Source organism: Sus scrofa, chromosome 15, assembly GCF_054392235.1.
Source record: "Sus scrofa isolate SSC_HxYL_T2T_F1_AM1 chromosome 15, Sscrofa_HxYL_maternal_Yorkshire_Landrace_v2.0, whole genome shotgun sequence".
In the NCBI taxonomy this organism is placed as follows: domain Eukaryota; kingdom Metazoa; phylum Chordata; class Mammalia; order Artiodactyla; family Suidae; genus Sus; species Sus scrofa.
Genome location: NC_139397.1, coordinates 40,947,978 through 40,969,856, shown reverse-complemented (window position 1 = coordinate 40,969,856; position 21,879 = coordinate 40,947,978). Strand labels below are relative to the sequence as shown.

Genomic DNA, 21,879 nt, shown 5'->3' with positions numbered 1-21,879 from the left:
GGGTTTGGGTTCATGGATACAGGAGGCATCGCTCTATAGATTACATCTGGCCCATGAATGAGGAGGGGATTTCCAGCAAATATCTGAAAGAGGAACATTCCAGGTGAGAGAAAGGCAGGTGTAAAGACCCTAAAGCAGGTGTGAACTCAGCCCATTGAGGGAACATAAGGTAAGTCAACAAAAGTTGGTGCTTAGTGAATGAGGGCAAGTGTAGAATGAAATAAAATCATACAGGATCTTGGAGAAAGAACTTGGATTTTATTCTATGTGAGTTGGGTGCCATTAAAACATTTTAGTTAGTGACATCAGATTTACACTTTAAGAAGTTTGTTCTAACTGCTGTTTGGAGAATGGGTGGATGTGAAGGAAGAGAGAATTAAGATGGGAATCTGGGAAATAAGTTCAGATGTGTTGCAATGATCCAGGTGAGAGATGGCAATGGGTAGACAAAGGCATGATGGTTGAGCTGGAGTGCAGGGATCCAAAATTTACTTTATAGAGACTAAAGAGCTGCTGATGACCTAGATGTGTGACATGTCTAGCTGGTGAAGGAAATGAAAATAATTTGACCCCTAGGGTTGACCTAAGCATCCAGAGGATGGATAAGGCAGAGAAGATCAAAAAGGAGCTATTTGGTGAAAATGATCTGGTTAGTAGGATGGTCTGGTTGGAAGGATGGTCTGGCTGGTGAGGATGATCTTGTTAGTAGGGTGGTCTGATTAGTAGGGTGGTCTGGTTGGAGAGGGTGACTTGGTTAGTAGGATGGTCTTGTTAGTGAGGATGATCTGGTTAGTAGACACTAAAGGCTGCCTAGGACACAGCACAAGTCAGAATGGATGGGGACTGCTAAGGATTGGACAGGAATCAACATGTGAAAGAGCGCCTTCTTTCAAAGTGAAATGATAAAGCAAGAAACAGACAGTACTTTATTAACAGCAATTTAAGAACTGACCCCTGTTCATAGTGATGGTCCGGCACCTTCATGTGTTTCCTTTTGATGTTTGCAAGAGCTAGTAGCTTCATCTTTCCTTGTAGGTCTGACATATACACTGGGAACCTTCAGTATCACTGTGTGAATCAGCCGGGTCATGCATGTGTTTACAGCCTTTGATGGGATTCTTTTTTACAGGAAAAGTCCAAAGTTTTGTCCTTCTAGCACAAGACTTTTCTTTTTATTACCAAGTTCACACTTATGTTTCAGAGTCATAGTTTTTCCATCTTTCAAAATGAGAAGATGGGTTGAGTGAATACCACTATTCTTATCAGCTCTACTGGCCTATGTTTCTATGCCTTAAGCACCTTAAAAATTCAGCCACATTGCTCTGCTTACATCTCTATAGCTATAATAGTATATGGCATTTATTTTTCTTTTTGCCTAATTAAGTTCTAACTTCCTTTAATAAATCTCTTTCTCTGAAAGACTCTTCCTCATTACATCAACCCTTGTAACTGCTCATTGTTTTCAATTCACAAAACACATTCTGTGAATTGTCTGGAAAATCACTCACTTTTCCCTTTGCCCAACCATTCACTTCTCTGTCACCTTGTTTGTCTGTTTGACCAGATGTGTCTTTGAAGGCAACCTGGTAAAATGGAGGAAGTTAACACTTTAAAGTTCTGTACTCCTGGCTCAGAATCTCATTTCCTTATGACTATCACAGTTATTATTTGCATTATTATGATTTACTTGTAGAGCTGTTAACTTCACTGAAATTCCACTTTTGAATCTAAGAATTTGAGGAACACGTGTCCTTAGTACCAAGTAAAAAGCTGGATGCAGGGTAAGCATATAAGCAGGCAGTTTGTCCTTGCTTTTCCTCTTCAACTGGATTATGAATTCCTTAAAGATAGAATTCTAACATAACTATTTGTTAATTTGGTGTCTGAACACACAGTAGGCATTGGACTGTTATTGGTCTGTAATTCTGGTAAAGGGGTAATAACATTCTCCAAAGTGGATATTTTATCCAGAAGAAATCTTCTGGGGGCTTAAGATAGGAGGCTCTTGTTCTTCTCTGTAGACACCAAGATGAATAAGCACCCATTCCTGCCAGGGAAGCTTCAATTCCAGGAGAAAGACAAGTGTGGCATGAGGTTGTTCAATGTATCAAAATGAGCACAGAGGTGACCTAGGCAGGAAAGGAAGTGTCAGGTGGAGGCCTGAGTTGTGTGACTTGGGTCTTAATGAAGGAGCAGGGGCTTTCCATACAGATAAGGAGGCAGGATGGTTCCAGCTGAGGTAACCAAATGCACAAAGCTGGGGGAGCATTTTATAGAAGGATGCTGATAGTTCAGGGGTGATTAAGTTATGAAAATATGTCCTTGATAAAGTTGGGAAGCTGAGAAAAGGGCCTTTGCCTGTCAGGCTAAGATGTTGGAACCTATCGTGTCAAAGGAAGAAACTGGAATTTTTTAATCATTGGAATCACAGGGCCAAGTAAGTCCACATGATAATACTCACACTAATGTGACAGCATGGTCTTAATACTCACATCAGCGACAGTATGGAAGACGGACTAGTGAAGCAAAACTTGAAAAGTGGGAACAGGAGTTCCTGCTGTGGCTCAGTGGATTAAGGACCCGACATAGTTTCCATGAGGATGTGGGTTTGATCTTTGGCCTTGCTCAGTAGGTTAAAGGATCTGGCATTGCTGTGAGCTGTGGTGTAGGTCACAGATGTGGCTTGGATCTGGTGTGGCTGTGGCTTTGACATAGGCTGGCAGCTGCAGCTCCACCTCAACCCCTAGCCTGGAAACTTCCATATGCCGTGGGTGCGGCCATAAAAAAGAAAAAAAGAAAAGTGCGAACAAGTGAAAGTAGCAAAATGGTATTCTTGAAAAAACTGAGGTGACAGTCTTTATCCTAAGGCCCAACTTAGGTGCTGGAACTGGGTAATAATTGGACTTTCCACTCCTGAGTCTCTGGCCCCTAACGTTCACATTCTTGAGTGGGTGATTGTCAAGGAGGATATAAGTAGTAAAATGTTCTGCCAAATTGGACATGGTTATCCTTTGTAGAGTATTAGCACAGCCTTAGGGGGAGCCATGTGAAGAGAAAAGAGATTGGAGCAATGTGTCCATAAGCCATGGAATGCAGGCACCTGCCTAGCACTCAGAACAAGCAATGGGTATCCTAGCCTAGAGCCTTTGAGAGAATGTTTCTGAATTCTAGCTTCCAGAATTTGATATATTAAATTTATATATTTTAAGAAAGAATAGAAGGAAGGAAGGATGAAGGGGGGAGAAGGAAAAAAGGAAGGAGGAGGGAGGGAAGCAGGGAGGAAGGAAGGGAGGAAGGAAAAGAGGCAAGTAAATCAATAACACAACCCAACACATGCCAAGGTAGAAGTGAGCGCAGGACCTATAGGAGCAGAAGTGACCTTGGATAAGTCAAGGAAGGCTTCCTGACCTTATACTCTTTTTTTTTTTTTTTTTTTTTTTTTTTGGAGTTTGAGTAGGAATAAGATTAATGGGAAAGGTTGGAGTGGAAGGCCATGAGGTTACCACATGGGACCATTGTGTTCTTGTTAGAGCTCGAAAGGTTTAGTTCCTAAATTTGAGTCCATTACGTACCATGAATAATGAAAAGTTGTCCAAGTCTCCATACCTCTGTTCCTTCACCTGTAAAATGGAGGAAGGAAAAAGAAGTGTTCTGGATGAAAGAGGGGTCATGAGCAGGAACTCAAGCATGATATAAGCCAAGGGGTTGTACCTTTGTCCGGAAAGTGGCAAGAAAGTTTAATGGAATATGACTATATCTTCTTTGGTTTAAAGTGGACTCCCTATCACTGTGTTTAAATACATTTTTTTTGATAATGGATTTCTCTCCAACATTTTAAAAGTGACATTGATGATACCTGTTGTTTAATTCTAAAAATAATGATATGGATTTTTCCTGAAGACCTAAAAAAGTGTGAGCCTAGATACAGCTAGGATGCTCCAATATTAATAGGATCCATTAAAACTTTCACAGCATATTTGCTGTTGACCAGAGGTCATTCTGTTATATGTATGTTTATTTAGGAGCGTATTTGGAAAAAGCCCTTACTGAGGCTCAAATCAATTTCCTTTATAATTTCCACACTGTGAACATCTTATTTCAGCCATATTCACACACATGCAAATGCATGCTCCTTGTAATGTAGCAATGTCAACATATCCTAAGGAAAAAATTGAGATCACATAGGAGAGAATACATTATAGTCATAGTGAACTAAGATAACTTATTTTTTTGTTGATTGGATTCATAGATAGCCTCTTCCCTCAGCCAGTTCCCATCTGTGGGACTATAAATTTGCAATTTTTTTTTTTTATCTTTTTGGGCCACACCTGTGGCATATGAAGATTCCCAGGCTAGGGGTCCAATTGGAACTGTAGCTGCCAGCCTATGCCAGAGCCATAGCAACACGGGATATGAGCCACACCACAGCTCAGGGCAACCCTGGATCCTTAACCTACTGAGCAAGGCTGGGGATCGAACCTGCATCCTCATGAATGCTAACCACTGAGCCATGATGGGAACTCCTAAACTTGCAGTGTTTACCATTATATTAAACACTTTGGGAAGGGAAGATGGGGATAGGAGGCTCTCAGGAGGAAATGGGACCTGAAAGATGAAGGATATAAAGGAGGCAGAAGAGGACTTGAGGGCAGGGAACTTGTTTGGGTTCATGGCAGTGCCATATGAGAAGCTAATGGTAATCTCGTGACACCAGAGTCCACGCTGGAGGGAGACATGGCCCTTTGCCCACTGGCCAATCAGGTGAAGGTGATATGGAGGGACGATGACCCCCAGCCTCTGGCCCTGACCATCTCCGTCTCACCCCAGTGCCTCAGATAAGACTGGGGTCAGTCTTTAGAGGTGTCAAACTCATTTGGAAAAGTTATGCAGAGTTCCTCTTGTGCTCATTGGGTTATGAACCCGACTAGTATCCATGAGGATGCAAGTTCGATCCCTGGCCTTGTTCAGTGGGTTAAGGGTCAGGTGTTGGCTGTGAGCTGCAGTGTAGGTAACAGAAGAAGCTCATATCCGGCATGTGGCTGTGGCATAGGCTGGCAGCTACAGTTCCAATTGGACCCCTAGCCTGGGAACCTCCATAAGCCACATGTGCAACCGTAAAAGGAAAAAAATGGGGAGAAAGTCATGGATTGTTTCTCCTCCTCTTAGAGAAAGTGAATTAGTAGGAGGTTTCAGGACATCTCCTGGGGTGCTGTGGGAGGCATTGATTGCATTCAGCCCCCTGAAAAGTTGACGTTGGTATTTGCATGGCTCTTGAAGACATGGTTGAGGTATTTTAGCCATAAACTGTGATGTTGGGGGAGCTTCAGAGTGAGTACTTTGATGGGGTCCTGGTTGAGATGATTGACATCTGAGATGGATGGGTGTGAGGCAGGTGTTACTAAAGATGTATGAGATGGAAGTGTTTTCTAAAATGGATAAATCTGGGAAGTTCCTGTTGTGGCTCAGCTGTAACAAACACAACTAGTACCCATGAGGGTGCGGGTTCGAACCCTGACCTTGCTCAGTGGGTTACGGATCCGGTGTTGCTGTGAGCTGTGGTGTAGGTCACAGATGCAGCTCGGATCTGGCATTGCTATGGCTGTGGCATTGGCTGGCAGTGCAGCTCCGATTTGACCCCAGCCAGGGAACTTCCATATGCCATGGGGTGTCCCTAAAAAGCAAAATAAATAAATGAATAAATAAATAAACAGAATAAAATGGATAAATCTGTAGAGAATACATGTGGGTATAGGCATGACCCACACAGTGGGACCATAAGAAGTTCCCAGGTACTTCCAGGAATGTGGCACTTGTCACCATGCCTGATGCTTAATTTAATTATCACATGCTTATTTACTTCATTGGGTTCAATTATACATTCAAAACCCACGTTCTTAGCCTTACAAGAAGGCTTAAAGAGCAGTAGTTCACAAGATGGGCCCTTGCCCCATCACATGCAGGCACCTCGCCCCACATCTGGGCATCAACGACACCACCTCTGCCCAGCTCCCCTCAGCACCAAACATGCTACTATCAGGGGGCTACTATTGATTTTAAGTGAGGAAATACCACCCTCCGCATTGGAATTGCTGTTGTTCAGAAGCAACAGGAGAGGGGGAATCAGGAAAACCATGGTTAGCTGTAGAGAGCTTCTCCTGCTGGCTGACTCTTTGGATAATGTCCTCGCCACCCCAGATTATTCTCTCTTACTCTGCCTTAGATGACTTTACAAATCTTATTTCACATGTTGTATTCTGAACGTCTCTGAACATAAGTAGGAGGAATACGAGTGATAGGAAGTGATAGGAATGGAAGAGAAATCGGGAAAGGAGTTTATCTTATTGAAGTTTTCACAATCCAGTTACAAAATGGACTTGTGCTTGTTTTGTTTTCCAAACTGGTATTTTGGTTTCTCATAACACACACACACACACACACACACACACACACACACACACACACACACACACACACATTTCAGCTCCACTCAGGATTTTTTGTATGGACCTAGATGCTGTAGTAATGGCATTTGTAACACCTTTTAAAAACGTGAATGATTGGAGTTCCCCTTGTGGCTCAGTGAGTTAGGAACCAGACATAATATTCCTGAGGATATGGATTCCATCCCTGGCCTTACTTAGTGGGTTAAGGACCCAGCAATTGCCACAAGCTGTGGTGTAGGTCATAGATACCGCTTGGATCTCACGTTGCTGTGGCTGTGGTATAGGCTGGCAGCTGCAGCTCTGATTTGACCCCTATAGCCTGGAAACTTCCATGAGCTTCAGATGCAGCCCTAAAAAGACAAAAAAAAAAATGTAAATGATGAGAGGAGACAGGGTCCCTAGAAAACAGTCATGATCAATTCAAAGGCAATTTACCATGTTTTTGCATTTTATGGGTCCTAATTTTAATTTGAATTTCTAACGTTTTCTTTCAAGGAAGCTTACAAGTTCGCTACCAGCTGAGCAAGGAAGAAATCCATGTGTTCACCATTGACACAGAGAACTTTGCCAACAGAAGACTCCACCACCTGAAGATTAACCGAGAGGGCAGAGGGCTTACCATCCAGGTACCTTCCTTCCCCTCTGCTCATTCAGCCACAAAAGTTTTCTGAACTTGGACTCCAGGCCTAGTGTGGAGCCGAGCTCTGGGGGTGGCTGTGGACCACACTGAGCTGCAGCCTTTGGAGAACTAGACAGTGGTCCTCAGAATGGTCCCCTCTTCCTATGGGCATCGGCATCTCCTAGGACCTTGAGAGCAATGCAAACTCCTGCGCCCCATGTCAGTCTACTTAAGCAAAACGTTTTTTTGATGTGCTGGGGCAGCAGGTGAGTCCTATGCCTCTTTCATTTCGGTAACCTCTGACCATCAGGGAAGACATGAGGGAGGAGGGATCACAAGGAACTGGCCAGGGCTATGGTGGGAGCGTGCATGGGTGACATGGGAGCGTGCATGGGTGACATGGGCATGTGCACGGGTGACATGGGAGCATGGAGAGGACCCTCACATTATATGGGCATTGGTGCCTTCACCCTTGAACAACGAGGGGAGGTTAGGGGTGTCGACTGTCTGCATAGAAGAGAACCTGAGTAAAACTTAGAGGTGTTGCTGCCTGTACCTAGTTCCCCAGCTATGGATTCAACCCATGGATTTTTTTTTTTTTTTTTTTTTTAGTGATTTTTAGGTTTGCATCAATGGCATGTGAAAGTTCCCAGGCTAGGGATCGAATCCGAGCTATAGTTGCCACCTACACCACAGGCACAGCAATGCAGGATCCAAGCCAAATCTGCTACCTCTGGCACAGATCATGGCAATGCTGGATCCTTAATCCACTGAGCAAGGCCAGGATCGAACTGTCATCCTCATAGACACTAGCCAGATTCACTAAGCCACAATGGGAACTCCCAACCCATGGAATATTTACTGTTGAGAAAGCTCCCCATACAAGGAGACCTGCAGGGATCAAGGGCCTTCTGTGCTCATGTTCTGGAGGAAGTTAGGAGTACACTGAGTCTTGCGGGCAAGGTGGAAATTGTGCAGGCTGAGGGTCCCAGTGAGCCTCGGCACAGCTGTCTGAAAGAGCAGAGTGTGTGTCAGGCACTCCATGAAACCCCAGTGGTCCTGGACTGAAGAGCAGAGCAGGCCATGGTGGACCCCAAAGGAAGATGGGAAGAGTCCAGCTTAGCCCCTTTAGACTCACTCAAGAGAGCTCTTTAATCTGCCCAGAATTCACCCTTTTCTTTTCTTTAATTCATACATCCTCCTGACCTCCTAGTTGGTAATTTTAAACTTTCTATCTCTCCTTGAGACTATAAACTATTACAATTTCATCTGCACTCTTGGCAAAATTCTTCTTCTTCTTTTTTTTCCCCCCCATTCATGGCATATAGAAGTTCCTGGGCGAGGGATTGAATTTGGGACACAGCTGCAGGTATAAATCCTACAGCTGTGGCAACAATGGATCCTTTAACCCACTACACTGGGCTGAGGATCAAACACGAGCCACTACAGTGATCAGAGCTGCTATAGTTGGATTCTTAATCCATACATCACAGTGGGAACTCTGAAGACTTCTTGTTTAAAAAAAAAAAAAAAAAAAGGTGCGAACGGAGTTCCGATTGTTGCTCAACAGTAACTAGGAAACTGACTAGTATATCCATGAGGACACAGGTTCGATCCCTGGCCTCAGTCATTGGATTAAGAATCCAGTGTTGTCATGAGCTGAGATGTAGGTTTAAGTCACAGCTTGGATCCTGCATTGCTGTGGCTGTGGTATAGGCTGGCAGCTGTAGCTCTGACTCAGCCACTAGCCTTGGAACTTCCATATGCTGTGGGTATTGCCCTGAAAAAAAAAAATTAACATTCAGCAGAGAAAATACACATGCTCTCAACACATGTGCCCACTCACCTGCATGCCTGTCCGTGTACCCTCTTGTTGCTGCATATGGGCAGTTCATGGCTGATCCTCCACATGTGGGCAAGCCCTCGCACCTGCTGGAGAGCATCACTACCTCTATGCCCCCCCTTTACAACATTTCCCCAGCTCTGCTAGTTGGCTTCCCAAAGCACAAAACATGCAAGTATTACAGGCATCAAGAAAACCAAAAGCAAGTGCAAACACACTATGTCGGGAGGGGAAAAAAAAACTTTTGTGACTGTCTTATCTGACTTCATGTGCTGGCCCATTTCCTCTTGCCATTTTTTCCCCAAAATCTTTGGAAATATTTTCTATAGGCTCATTCACCAAATTTCCTCTTCCTTTGTCTCCAACCCTCCCAAGGAAGGTTTTGTCACTGTGCTGCCACAAAATTTCACTTCTCAAGACACCAGTGGCCAGATCTTGCAGAATCTAAGGTCTTTTTCTCAGTGGCATTTGACACAGTGACCACACTCAGCACACTCACCCACTGCTTCCTCTGAATCTGTTGGATGCTCACTCTCACCTCTTTTGTTGGTCCTCCCTCCCTCGTCTTCCAAACTCTAATCCCTGAAGCTTTCCAACCCTTCAATTTCAAATACTGTTTCTTGGGTCTGTATGGTCATCCCATGGCTAATCTTACTCAGACTTGCATCTTTGAACATCACGTCTCTGCTAAATGTCTATCTGACTCCAAGCCTCTCTCCGAATCCCAGATCTGTGGGGATGTCTATTAGGCATCACCTCCTCACCATCTAAAGGATTCCCACCAGTCAATCAACAGACCATGATAAGCACATATTGGTGGGAGACATACTGTTTATTCCCAAAGCACTGAAGTAACAAAGGAAATGGGGTAGAAGGCCTTCTTTGGTCTTTCACTTTGAATCAGTTTATTGACAGAGTAACATAAACACATGTGTCTCCATGACACTCTCACCCGCCACCCTTTCTCCTCTCCCTCCTTCCCACTAATAAACTGTTTAGTAAGAAGAGAAGAGGGTAAGCACCTGCCAGACCCAGGGTCTCAGGCATTACTCAGAGCCTGTTGGAGGCAGAGGGCAGATAGTTATCACAATTCTCAGCAAACCTTAGCTTTGAATTACTTTGCCAGTTTCTGTAGAAGCCCTATAGATAATATGAAAAACCATGGTTTCCAAATGAGACAGGTTGGCGGTGGTGGGATGCACTGAGGGTTTGGGATGGAAATGCTGTAGAATTTGGTTGTGATGATTATTGTACACCTATAAATGTAATAAAATTCATTAAGAAAAAAAATCCACCCTAATACAGGGGAGGATTTGGTTATCAAAAGCAGAGTTGCAAACATGCTCAAGATGGTCTTTGTCACCAGATGAGAAGTAGAAATGTGAACATGAACAAAACCCAACTTTGAATAAATTGTCTGGGGTTTTTTTGTTTGTTTGTTTTGTTGTTTTGTTTTTGTCTTTTTAGGGCCGAACCTGCGACATATGGAGGTTCCCAGGCTAGGGGTCCAGTTGGAGCTGTAGATGCCGGCCTATGCCAGAGCTACAGCAATGCGGGATCCAAGATGTGTCTGTGGCCTATACTGTAGCTCATGGCAACGCCGCATCCTTAACCCTCTGAGCAAGGCCAGGGATCGAACCCTCAACCTCATGGTTACTAGTTGAGTTCATTAACCACTGAGCCATGACAGGTACTCATGAATAAATTGTCTATACAAGAAAAAAAAAAAAAAAAAAGAAGATGTCCCTATCCTCAAAGAGCCAATCAGTTGTTTAATGGGGAAAAATGAGAGGGAGGGAGGGAGGGGAGAGAAAGGGAATGAAGCATTACAGTACATCACCTTAATCTCAAGGTTAGAGGTAGGGGGGAAAAGCACCATGAGAACAGAGAAGAGGATCAACCCATCTAACCAAGGAAAAATGAAAAGCTTCCTTGGAGGAGGTGGGCTCTGGGGAGCACTTACAATAGCTTCTGGGACATAGTTAGATACTCAAATGTTGGTTGAATAAATTTTGTAAAAATTAGAAGTAAAAACACACAGTGATTGTTTCAAGCACCTAGCAAGGGAGGTATGGACAAGAAAAGCAAACACCATGCTTTGGTGGATGGGCCACCTGACGAGGGCTACTGCTGTGTGACTGTGTGGCATGGCCAGGTTTGTGGTCTCTGTGGCATCCATTCTACCCTCTGTAATCAGGGGTAATAATGACTATCCCACAGTCTTCTAGGGAAGAAAGCATTTTGAAGGATGATTTAGTGAGGTGTCTTCATACACACCGCATGTTCAGTAAACAGCAAGTGTTATTAAAGTCCAATTGCATGAACAAAATGGCAACAAAGCAAAGAATCACATACCTCAAGTCATAGCCACTGACTTCTCACAGCAGAAAGCCCTGCAGGACCCAGAGGTTCCCAGAGGGGGTCACTTGTAGCAGCAGTGAGTGCTGGAGAGCCTGGGGGTGGGGTGGGGAGGGGGCACTGGGTATTTGTCCCAGAGCAGGTGTTGGGGCGGGGGGATGCTGTGACCACATCCCAGCTGAAGGGCTCAGCCTCCTCTTCTTGCACGTGGATGGTGGTGCCTTTAATGGGCAACTCCCAACAGTAACGTCATGTGAATATTTTGAGCAGAGTCTGGAAGAAATTGCTAGTGTTTGACTAGACTGGAAAATGTGGGATGGATGGAGAATGATGCCTTGAAATAGGGAGGAGGAACAAAGAAATGGAACTGGAGTCATCAATGTGTGAGAAGAGGTGGGGTTCCTAAAAGATGATCCTAGACAGAAAGTCCTGAAAAGCCCCCCTCTCCACCCCCACCCCCAGTGGCTGTCACTCACATGCAAGAGGCAGTGACCAGCTATTCAAGGTGGTGGCAACTGACTCTCACCACCTCCCACCCTCCAGGTCAAAGCTTTTGTCAGACGGAAAGATCTGCTCAGTACAATCCCCCAGGGCACAGTTGAATGAGACAAGTATAGAGTTACTGGAACAAAGAGGGCCATGAAGATTTTAAGGACTGAGAGGGGAGGAGGAAGGAGGGAGGGGGAACAGAGCCTGCTTTCCATCCATGTTAATCCTGCCCAGCAAGGTCCTGAGAAGGCTTCATTTGCTTGTTTGCAGCAAAGACTTTGGTGAGGCAACCTCTCAGTGGAGAGATAAATACCTGTCAAAAGCTGTACTGAATTTCCCAGGGAGAGGCCTTGTGTGAGAGCCTTCATTTCATCAATAGGAAAGAAAGAGGTATTTCATGTGCATTGTGGGAGAATCAGCGAGACATTTCTCATCTCTCCAGAGAGAGAATCCTACAGAGGAGTCTGCTCTGCATGTGTTTTCAGGCTATTTCCTGAGGGCGGTGTTTGATGCCCTGGATGCGGGGACCTCTGCTGATGCACCTTTGTCTTCTGTTTTCCTGCAGGTGGATGAACAACTCCGACTCAGTTATAACTTCTCCCCAGAAGCTGAGTTCAGGGCCGGCAAGTCACTCACCTTGGGCAAGGTCACAGGTCTGTTGCCCTAGTCCATGGCTTTCCAGCAGACTTTGTTACAATAATTTATGACATGGAAGTCATCTAAGTCATTATTTAAAATACATTAATGAATTTGCCTGAGGGAAAACACCAGGATCTAGACAATATCCAATATGTACAGCCCAGTTCTACAGAGATGTATGTATGGCATTTATATCTACTTTATAGGCTCCTGAGGAAGGTAAAAGAAAAAGGCAATGCAGTAAAATAATTAATTTTTACTTAATTTCAAATGAATTAATTTAAGATGTTTACTTAGATTTTTTAGTTAAAGGTATGTTAATTTTACTTAAAATAAGGACTTGAACAACCCAGTTATTTAATTCTGCAAGTCCTTAATCTCTTTACTAATTCACCAAAAATTCAAAGTGGATGGACCTTTCCTATGATCATAATGGATGTCCCTTTTTTCTACAGAAAGTTCTGTGAATTTTCATTTTACATACAATTATAGCTTTTATTAGGTGTGGGAAAGATTGAAATTTTTATATCTTCTCAGGAATTGAACTTTTTCTCACACTGAAGTGATCTTTTAAACTTCAATGTCTCTGTGTTTAAATCTATTTGGTCTGTTATTAATCTAGCTAATTCAAGTTGTCCACACAGGGATGAATTAAGAGTGAAGAATGAGATAAAAAGAGAATTTTTAATTTTACTTAATAAAAAAGCCATGTACAGGTTATAATAGTCCATCTACTGAAGAGTATTATTAACCCATTAACTCTATACCTGTGATTTTTTTCAAGCACTGTTTACTGCTTTCCTAAATTCCAACATGCATCATCTTTATATATTTCATAAAAGACAACTGTTAAACTAGTAGAGAATGTTTTCAATCACTGAATTACTCAATCAGCAGGAATTTATTAGCATCTTAAAGGCACCAGGAACACAAATAAGATAAAATCCATAGCCCTTGCTCTCAAGAAGCTTATAGTCTAATTGGTGATACAACACTTAGCAGAAACTTGAATTTTCTCCCTTTAAAAAGTGAACCATCAAAACATCTTTACTCTTGAGACTTTATTCAGAAATTTGAGCCCAGTAGTTCATTATGCTTAAGTGACAGTATTTAGAATTTCCAGGGAAAAGATATTTATTACTAAACTTACTAGTATGTATTAGTAAATTATTAGTACATTGGAGGAGACTCAGATTTCACCAAATTTCACAAAAAGTTACAGGTCTACAATTATTTTCTCCATGGATGTGTATACTTGTAAAAAATTAAATTTTCCCTTTATAGAAAAAAAAATGTGTAGCTAATTCAGTTTTTCCTTACTTAGTATTTGCCTGGCATGTTGTTTTCCATATTTTTCCTTTTAGTCTTTTGGGTTTTTTTTTGTTTTTTTTTTTTTTTTTGAGCCTAATATGCATGCTCTTGTGAAGAGTATACAGCTGGATATTGCATTTTATCCAATCTAGCCATCTCTGTTTTATAAATTGTCAAATGTAAGCCCCATAGAGTTTTTGGTCACTTGTATGGTTGGATTAGTTTCTGCTTCCTTATTTTCTATTTGTTCAACTATTTCTGTGATTCTATCATGTTCTTTTTTATTCTCTCAGTCACAGTACAGTTCAGAAAACATTGATAACCGGGGGCATTTTACGCAGGAATGGATTTAACTCAGAAAAGAAGTTGCTGACAAAATTGTGGCAGCACTTAACAGTGTGCGTTTCTGCTGGGGCCTTTGGAATAACTCCCCAAGCAGTTCCAGCTGATTGACAGGGTGCTGTGAATTCTGAAGCCATCGCTGACGTCAGGCAAGGGGCCAGATGCCACTGAGACTGCAGGGCTGCAGATAAGCCCCCAAGAGGCAGAAGAAGGGCTCTTAAAAATGGTGGCAGAGAATGCTTCATGTTACCATGGTTTTGCAGGCCAGTAGAAGGAGCTGAAATAGCAGAAACATGACTCCCATCCCACCCCAGCCTTCCAGATTTACAAGCAGTATCTAATTTCCAGAACATAATGTCCATCCAGAAATCTAGCTGCTGTCAGGTCTGGGAAAAGTCAGTGTTAGTTTCCAACATAGTAGCAGGGTGAGCTTATCAGCAGTGACCGACTTTTAGACTGAATTTATGTTTATTTCTTATTCCATTCCCCCTCCTCCTGATGATAATCATTATTTTAAGTAGACCCTGCTTTTTTGATTGACCAATGCAGTCGTTAATTTACTTGTTCTACTTTCTACTAGATTTGATTTCCTCCTTTCTGAAGTAAATTCTTCTGAAAGTTCTGTGTAAAGGGTCCTTTATCTAAAGAAAGGTCTTTCACCTTTCACCCTTATTCCTGGAAGATAAGTTTGCTAGACATGCAGTTCCACAGCAGAGGACATTTTCCCTCATATTGAGAAGGATTTGCTCATGGGGATAATGGAACCAGCTCACACTGGCTCATAAGAACCTACTATACACATCTCTTCCCAATTCTGTATTCAGTGATGTCACAATGGTAGTTGGAAATGGGCCATCCTAGGAATGTATACTCCATGGAGTTCAGAGCTGCTACAAGTCAGGACTCCCCCACTGCTGGACAGCCAGGTTAACCCCCACCAACATATCACCAGACTCTTCTCTTCCAACTTCTGACGTAGCTGTTGAAACACTTTGTGTCAGTCTGTCCTGTCTGGGAAAGTGCCCTGACCCACCCCATTCTCAACACCCAAAACCTATTTTTTAGGTCATTTCTTTTAATTTGGTATTTGATGATTTTATTACCATGTATCTGATTGTATATTTCTTTTTTTGTTTTGCTTTTTTTTCTTCTTTCTTTTTCTTTTTTTTTTTTTAAGAGGGTTTTTTACTTATTTATTTATTTTTGTTTATTTTTTCTAGGGCCACACCCATGGCACATGGAGGTTCCCAGGCCAGAGAGTCTAATCAGAGCTGTAGCTGCCGGCCTATGCCAGAGTCACAGCAACACCAGATCCAAGCTGCGTCTGTGACCTATACCAGAGCCCACAGCAACAAGGGATCCCTAACCCATCAAGCAAGGCCAGGGATCGAACCGGAAACCTCATGGTTCCTAGCCGGACCCACCAACCACTGAGCCATGACAGGAACTCCCTGTAGATTTCTTTTTAATTGTCTTATTGAATATGTTTATGTTTCCTGCATTTATTCATTAGTTTCTATGTATCTAGTTCATATGTATTATTCAAACATATCTATTCATTAGCTCTTAAAAATTCTCAGCTTCTCAGTAATGCTTTTTTCCTATTCTCTCTGCTCAATCAGTTTCAACCTGTGCTATATAAACCTTAGACTTTTTCACTTTATCCTCATGCTTCTTACCATCACCCAGTAAGAATTTTATTCCTTAACTCACTATCTTGCATTCTGGGCAGTTTATTCTTTTTTTATCTTCAAATTCACAAATTCTCTTTGCATTTATGGCTAATATCCCCTTAAACCTCTTCAATGAGTCATTTTTTTCACTGATGGTGTTTTTTCTAAAAGTAATACTTCATCCCTTTTCACACTTGCCTGTTAACTAAGATAATCTGTTGTTTTCACTTATTTTTAAATCTTAAGTCTTTAAGTATCCCATTTTTAGTTATTGACTGTTTTGTCTCTGATATTCACAATGTTGGAAGTCTGTATGGGTCTTCTAGGTTCTGTTTTCTAACTCTTTCCCATAGTAGCTCATTCTCCTAAGCTAGGTTTTATGTATGTCTATCTGGGTGGGCACATATTTACTTGCAATTAATTTGCAAGAACCTTGATGATCAGCAATTGCAAGCATTCCTCCAGGCAAGATTTGTGTTTACTTCTGCCAGGTGCCAGGATGTGCTACCAATTTGGGGTTATTTCAGTTTCTCACTTGGGGTTTTTTTCCTGAACAGAGAGTGGATATAAATTTAACCTCCAAGCCTCAGTGGAAGCAAGCCTATGGTTGGAGTCTCAGCAGAAATGGTGTTACTATTGATATCATAATATGTCATGTTATTCCTCTTTTTGTTACAGTTTTTTTTGTCAGTACAGAACCACATCTGAGATGGAGAAGTTTTGTTTATTTTTTCTTAGGTTAGGTGATTTTATTTTTCTTGTTCACTTTTCACTGAGTTTACTGTGAGAGGCTTAGCTTAAATATCTTAACAACAGCTCAAGGATAGAATTCCTAGAATTCCTATTTTTCTTCAGGATGATTCAGATATTTTCCCTTGATGCAACCTTAATGAGTTTATGACTCATTCTTTTGGCTTCATCTACCCACCCCCCACCAAATCTCCTCAAACTTAGCATTTTTCTTCATTTCCTCAAGCTTAGCAAGTCAACCAAAATTCATTGGTTTTAATGAAGCAGAATTATTTTTTAGGGTATCTGGTCTGGTATATATCCTCTGCTCCCTGAATATATTTTGAGCTATTTAATCCTCACTTCAACCAAATCAGAAGAATTTGGGGAGGAGGGATAATGAAGGCTATATGACTGCAAAGCTCAGACTGTTTTCCTGGCAGCTGCTTTGTGCAGTGGCAGCTCTAGAAACATCTTATTTAAAAATTTCTCTCCATTAATCTTGCCACTGTGTACGACATTTGTGTAGCATTCCTGTCTTTTGAACTAAACCCATAACACATAAGACTGAAAGGATGAAAATGTAAAGCAAAGTACTAAATTATTGAGGGACAGCTTGTCACTGTGTGTTGGATTCTTTGTGAGGAACGATAGCAAAGAATTTGGTTCTCGTTGAGTAAGAGATCCCAGGAAAATATCTTCACTTGGCCAAGTGTGGAGCACTCCTGCCTGCCTGCCTGCCTTCTCATCCAAGAACATTTAACAATTCACCTCCACACTTCTGGTCTATGAAAGGGCGATACCTGGAGGTGAGGGACACCTGTCCTGCGGACCCTGTGGAGGAAGCCTCATGCATTAACAAGAACTTGGAGTAGGGAGAGATGCTGTAGGGGAGGATGGTGTGGAAATGCATAGGTGGTATTTATGACATATGCAATCCCCATCACAACTTTAGAAAAGTCTTGTACTCTGTTGGACGTTTTCTACTCCAAAACAAGGATCTGCAAGCAATTTTCATAGTATACCTCAAAGGCAAATAAGTACAGCAGATTTATAGTCCCAAATTTTCTTTGATGACACTAACAGCATTCCATGGTAAAGCAAGAACACAGATTCATTTTCTTTCTGCAAGAGGAAGGCCAAATCACTATTCTAGAGGGTAGTGACTTAGCATCAATGATGGTTCTACATGGTGTGTGCTACATACATATCCTGGCGAATGAAAGTTTCCTGAGAATTCCTATGGTGGAGAGACTAGTCCATGAAAGTAGAAGATATGATTACTGACGTTAGAATTGCATTCAGGGTGTTCATCTGTGGTGTGCCATGGAATGGTGTTAAGTTTATTCCTTGGTTTATTGACATTCTTTGACTTTGGGATTTCTTGGTTCTAGTCTATGACATGAATGTGTTGAAGAGAAAATAGCATACAGAGAAAAAAAGAAAGAGTGTTGTATATTTAGGGAAATCACTTTTTCTGACAAGATCATATGTTTCTGGAAAATTACTGCATCCTTTAGAAAATATAGACGTGCATTCCTTTGATTCAAATAGTGTGATTTAGCTGTGTGTTTCTAAGTCTCTGTCTAACTTAACTCAGGGATAAGCATGGACATTCAGACAGACTTAGAAGTTTAGAAAGTTTGAAACTCATAAAAAAAAAAACCCTGTTTTTTCTTTGTTTGGCTGGTCAAATTCATATTTTTCTGGTCCTGGTTTCTCTTTGTTTACTTTGCCATTAAATTTAATGGCAAAAATTTGTATATATATATATGTGTGTGTATGTATACACACACATACACACACACACACACGTACATGTATACACATATATACATGTACATGTATATGTATAGTTTTTTGTATATGTACAGTATGTTGTACATATGTAGAGTTGTAACAACTATATATGTATAGTTATTATAGTTGTCGAAACTATGAATTAAGGAATTGTTCTTATTGTTATTATTTGTTTTCTTCTTAGGAGGAATTCTTGCTGTTTTGTAGATTTAGGAAGCAATTACTTTCTAAGATACGGAAACATGTTAAAGTTTAGGTAAGGAATTATAGTCCGCTTTTAAACTGAAGCTATTAGATTCTGAATGAACCATAAAAGGAGATTTGCACTCAGGGCATCCCAATAGGATTCTTTGTTTATGCAGCCTACCTGCATTTATTAATTTCCTGCCTACCTGCCAGTTTGATAGGCTAAAGCTCACACCCAGCATAGGTACTATTGTTTTGCTCTGATGGCTCTGTGCCCAGGTAGCTTCAGCAGCCCCTTGGCCCTAACAAGAAACTGGAAGAATTCTTTCTCAACTTGAATAAAACTCAGCTAATCTAGAAATTGCAGGGCTAGCTGTGAGCACTTGCATATGCTCCGGACTTATTCAAATGAAGTGAGTTCTGATTGTGTCTGTAGAACAGGGTTCTTTGATTCACCCAAATGCTTCAAATTTGAATGTTGAGCCCCCTGTTTCTTCTGCAACATCAGAGCATTGTTGACAGAATACCCTGATTGTTTTCATGGTAAATCATTTCTCAAGTATTTTGTCAGTGATGAGTTATGGCTACCATTTTTAGACAGCATAGCAGAACTTATGCATATAAATGAAAGGTGGGTGTTTCAAAGTACTCATTTTGGAAGACTGTCCTCTATTTTTTTAATTTTTTTTACATAGTTGGTCCCTCCTTCTGATTCAAAACTGGTGCACTGAGAAGTAAAATGACAGAGTGAAAGATGCTCCGCTTTTCTGAGACAAGCTAACTCATGTTTATCTTTCTCTCCTAGAATTACTGTTGTGTGGCCATTGTGAATTGTCTAATCTGCTTATAGTTTCTCATCTATAAAATGAGGATGGTAACATTGAACTCATTTAATTCATAGAGTAGAGTGAGTGCTCCATAAGACACTATATGCAAAGTATTTGGTGTTTAGCACATGCTCAGTAAATATTAGAGTTTTTTGATTTTTGAAGATGGTAGGAACATAAGAATATTGTGTTCTGCTTTGTTTCTGTTTTTGTTTTAATGAGTCTGGAAAAGTGGCTACAAAAATAACTTCTAATGAGGGACTAAAATGCCTTCTAAAAGAACGGTTCTGGACCATGGAGAGTCTTGAAGATGAGAGTGTGTCCCTATCAATTAGAGCTCTTTTAAAGGTATATCAACCTTTAACCAGTTTAAACAGCAACAATAGATTATATAATAGTTGGTCAAATGGAAGATTCAAAGTGAAGGCTTTTCTTCAGGCACAGCTGTGTTCAGAGTTTCAAATATGCCTGTGATTTAGTCTTTGTCTATTTGTCTCACTCCACTTTGACTCTAACTTCTATGGACTTTATTCTCAGGCAGAACATCAGTGGTAACAAAGGTGGATCCAATACTCCATGCTTAAATTCTGTATTTCCACAACCCTGGTGGAAAGAAAGCCTCTCATTTCTAAAATTTCCAGGAAGAGTCCAGAATTGAGTCTCAGAGGGCCCACGTGTGTCAAGGGACAATTCCAGATGATGACAGTGTCCAAGGTTTGAAATTCCCTGAATGGCCATGCCTGGATTGTGCTCACAGCTATGGCTCTGGACAGGGTGAAGGGTTCAGCTCAGTATTAACCACATGCATTGAGAATAGGGAAATGTCATTTCTCAGAAGGAAGCTGAGGTGTCCCTACCAAAGAGTGAGATGGACTCTGAGGTGGATGCATCAATGATAATCCAGTAACACCACTGCTTTCTCGTCCTCATTCTTCTCTTGTTACCAGGAGAGAAGAGGGTGTGGTTGTATGGGGTAGGCTTGGAACTCTGCACAATTTGGGGACTGCATTGTGCTGTGTACATCAATGTCCAAATGTGTTGCAGCAGAAAAGATCATAGTTGAGAGTTGCTCTTTTAAGAAATGCATGTTATCTTCTTTGGAACAAATTTATAGCTTGCCAAGGGACTCCTGAAATCTTACTTCATTTTGAATGCATAGTTTTTTTAAATAATGTTTCACTTTGTTTATGGTCATTCCTAGTTATTAAGGAAATAAAAAGATCTCCAAACCACAGCCTCTCCAAACTACAGCTCCTATAAACCATAGCCCATTCCTGACTCAGATTCCAGTACTATGTGTAATTGTCTCATGTTATGTCCAGAAATGTCTTTTTCTTTTTCTTGGCCATGGGTCCCTATGGAAGTTCCCAGCCTAAGGATTGAATCTGAGCTTCCGCTGCGACCTACACCATAACTGCGGCAATGCCAGATCCTTAACTTACTGTGCTACAGTAGGAACTCCCATAAATTTCTTAATGATGCTGTTTCCCTGAGTGATAAAATATTTCAGACTCACTAATCTAACCTGACCTCCCTGGGAATGATGTGTTTTAAAGCATCCTGAAATGTCAGATTTCAGTAATTATCCCAACTTCCTAAATACCCATCTTATACTTTTTACCTTGAATTGCAACTGAACTATATGGGGATTTGTTACTGTTTCTTTTGAAAATAATAGACCACATTTTTTACTCTTGGAAAATGCACTATATGATTTAGTTTCACCTCCTGCAACAAGAATGTGTGTTCTTCTGACTGAAAAGGCAATTTTATTTTCTATTTTTAAGGGAACTAAGATAGGACCGGACCCCAGACCCACTCCATGCTTGTGCTTCCCTGTAAAAGTCAAGTGTTCTTTTTGTCAAAGAAAAAGCACTCTTTCAACAGCAGGCCTCCATGTGACTCAACCAACATAGTCTTTTTGCATGCTCTGTCTATACTAGGGGGTAATAATGGATGAAGCTAAGAGAACAACCCCGTGTTTTTTCTAAACACAGGCTATCCTCGGGTGGGAGGTGTCCTTAATCCTTCTCGGGAGGTTGGGCTCTTAAGGAAGCACAAGTTTTTACAAGAAAGGATGTGTTGTGGGGTCTACCAGAAGCTGATGACATGACTCTTAGTGAAAGTTCCAACTAGTTCTCATGGCACCAAAATTATCGAGCATTACCACGGACCAGGCAGTGTTCTAGCCCACGTAGTTCCCCCAAACAAACAGATAAACAGACAAACAAGCTCTCCTTGTTCCAAAGATCCTCCTTCCCCTATTTTTAAAAATTTAAGTATAGTTGATTTACAGTATTTCTTCAATTTCTGTAGTACAGCAAAGTGACCTGATCACACACCATTCCCCGTGCTGTACAGTAGGGCCCCACTGCCCTTCCGTTCTTGCTCTTTCAAAGGGAAGTTATCAGGGTTGGGTTGAGAACATTAATGTTTTTAAGGTTTTGAGTATCTCTTTTAGGCTATGGTAAATACAAGATTTTCCCTATTAATCAAATAGTAGTATTAATATTAATATACTATATAGGACATTAGTAGTATAATAATAATGTTTTTATAGTGATTAATAATGCACTGCTCTGTGTTGGATCTAAGCTCTTATTTTTTCCTTATTTTGAAC

General features: G+C 41.4%; 1 protein-coding gene across 2 annotated transcripts in view; it reads left to right on the top strand.

The window, feature by feature from the left end:
• The window catches only part of CNTNAP5 (contactin associated protein family member 5), an 865,075-nt gene that overhangs the window by 808,709 nt on the left and 34,487 nt on the right, over positions 1 to 21,879 (top strand). For both annotated transcript variants that reach the window (XM_021075830.2, XM_084999089.1), the window contains 2 exons: positions 6,939 to 7,069; positions 12,318 to 12,405. In XM_021075830.2, coding sequence (XP_020931489.2) covers positions 6,939 to 7,069; positions 12,318 to 12,405 — 219 coding nt within the window. The remainder of the gene's footprint in view (positions 1 to 6,938; positions 7,070 to 12,317; positions 12,406 to 21,879) is intronic.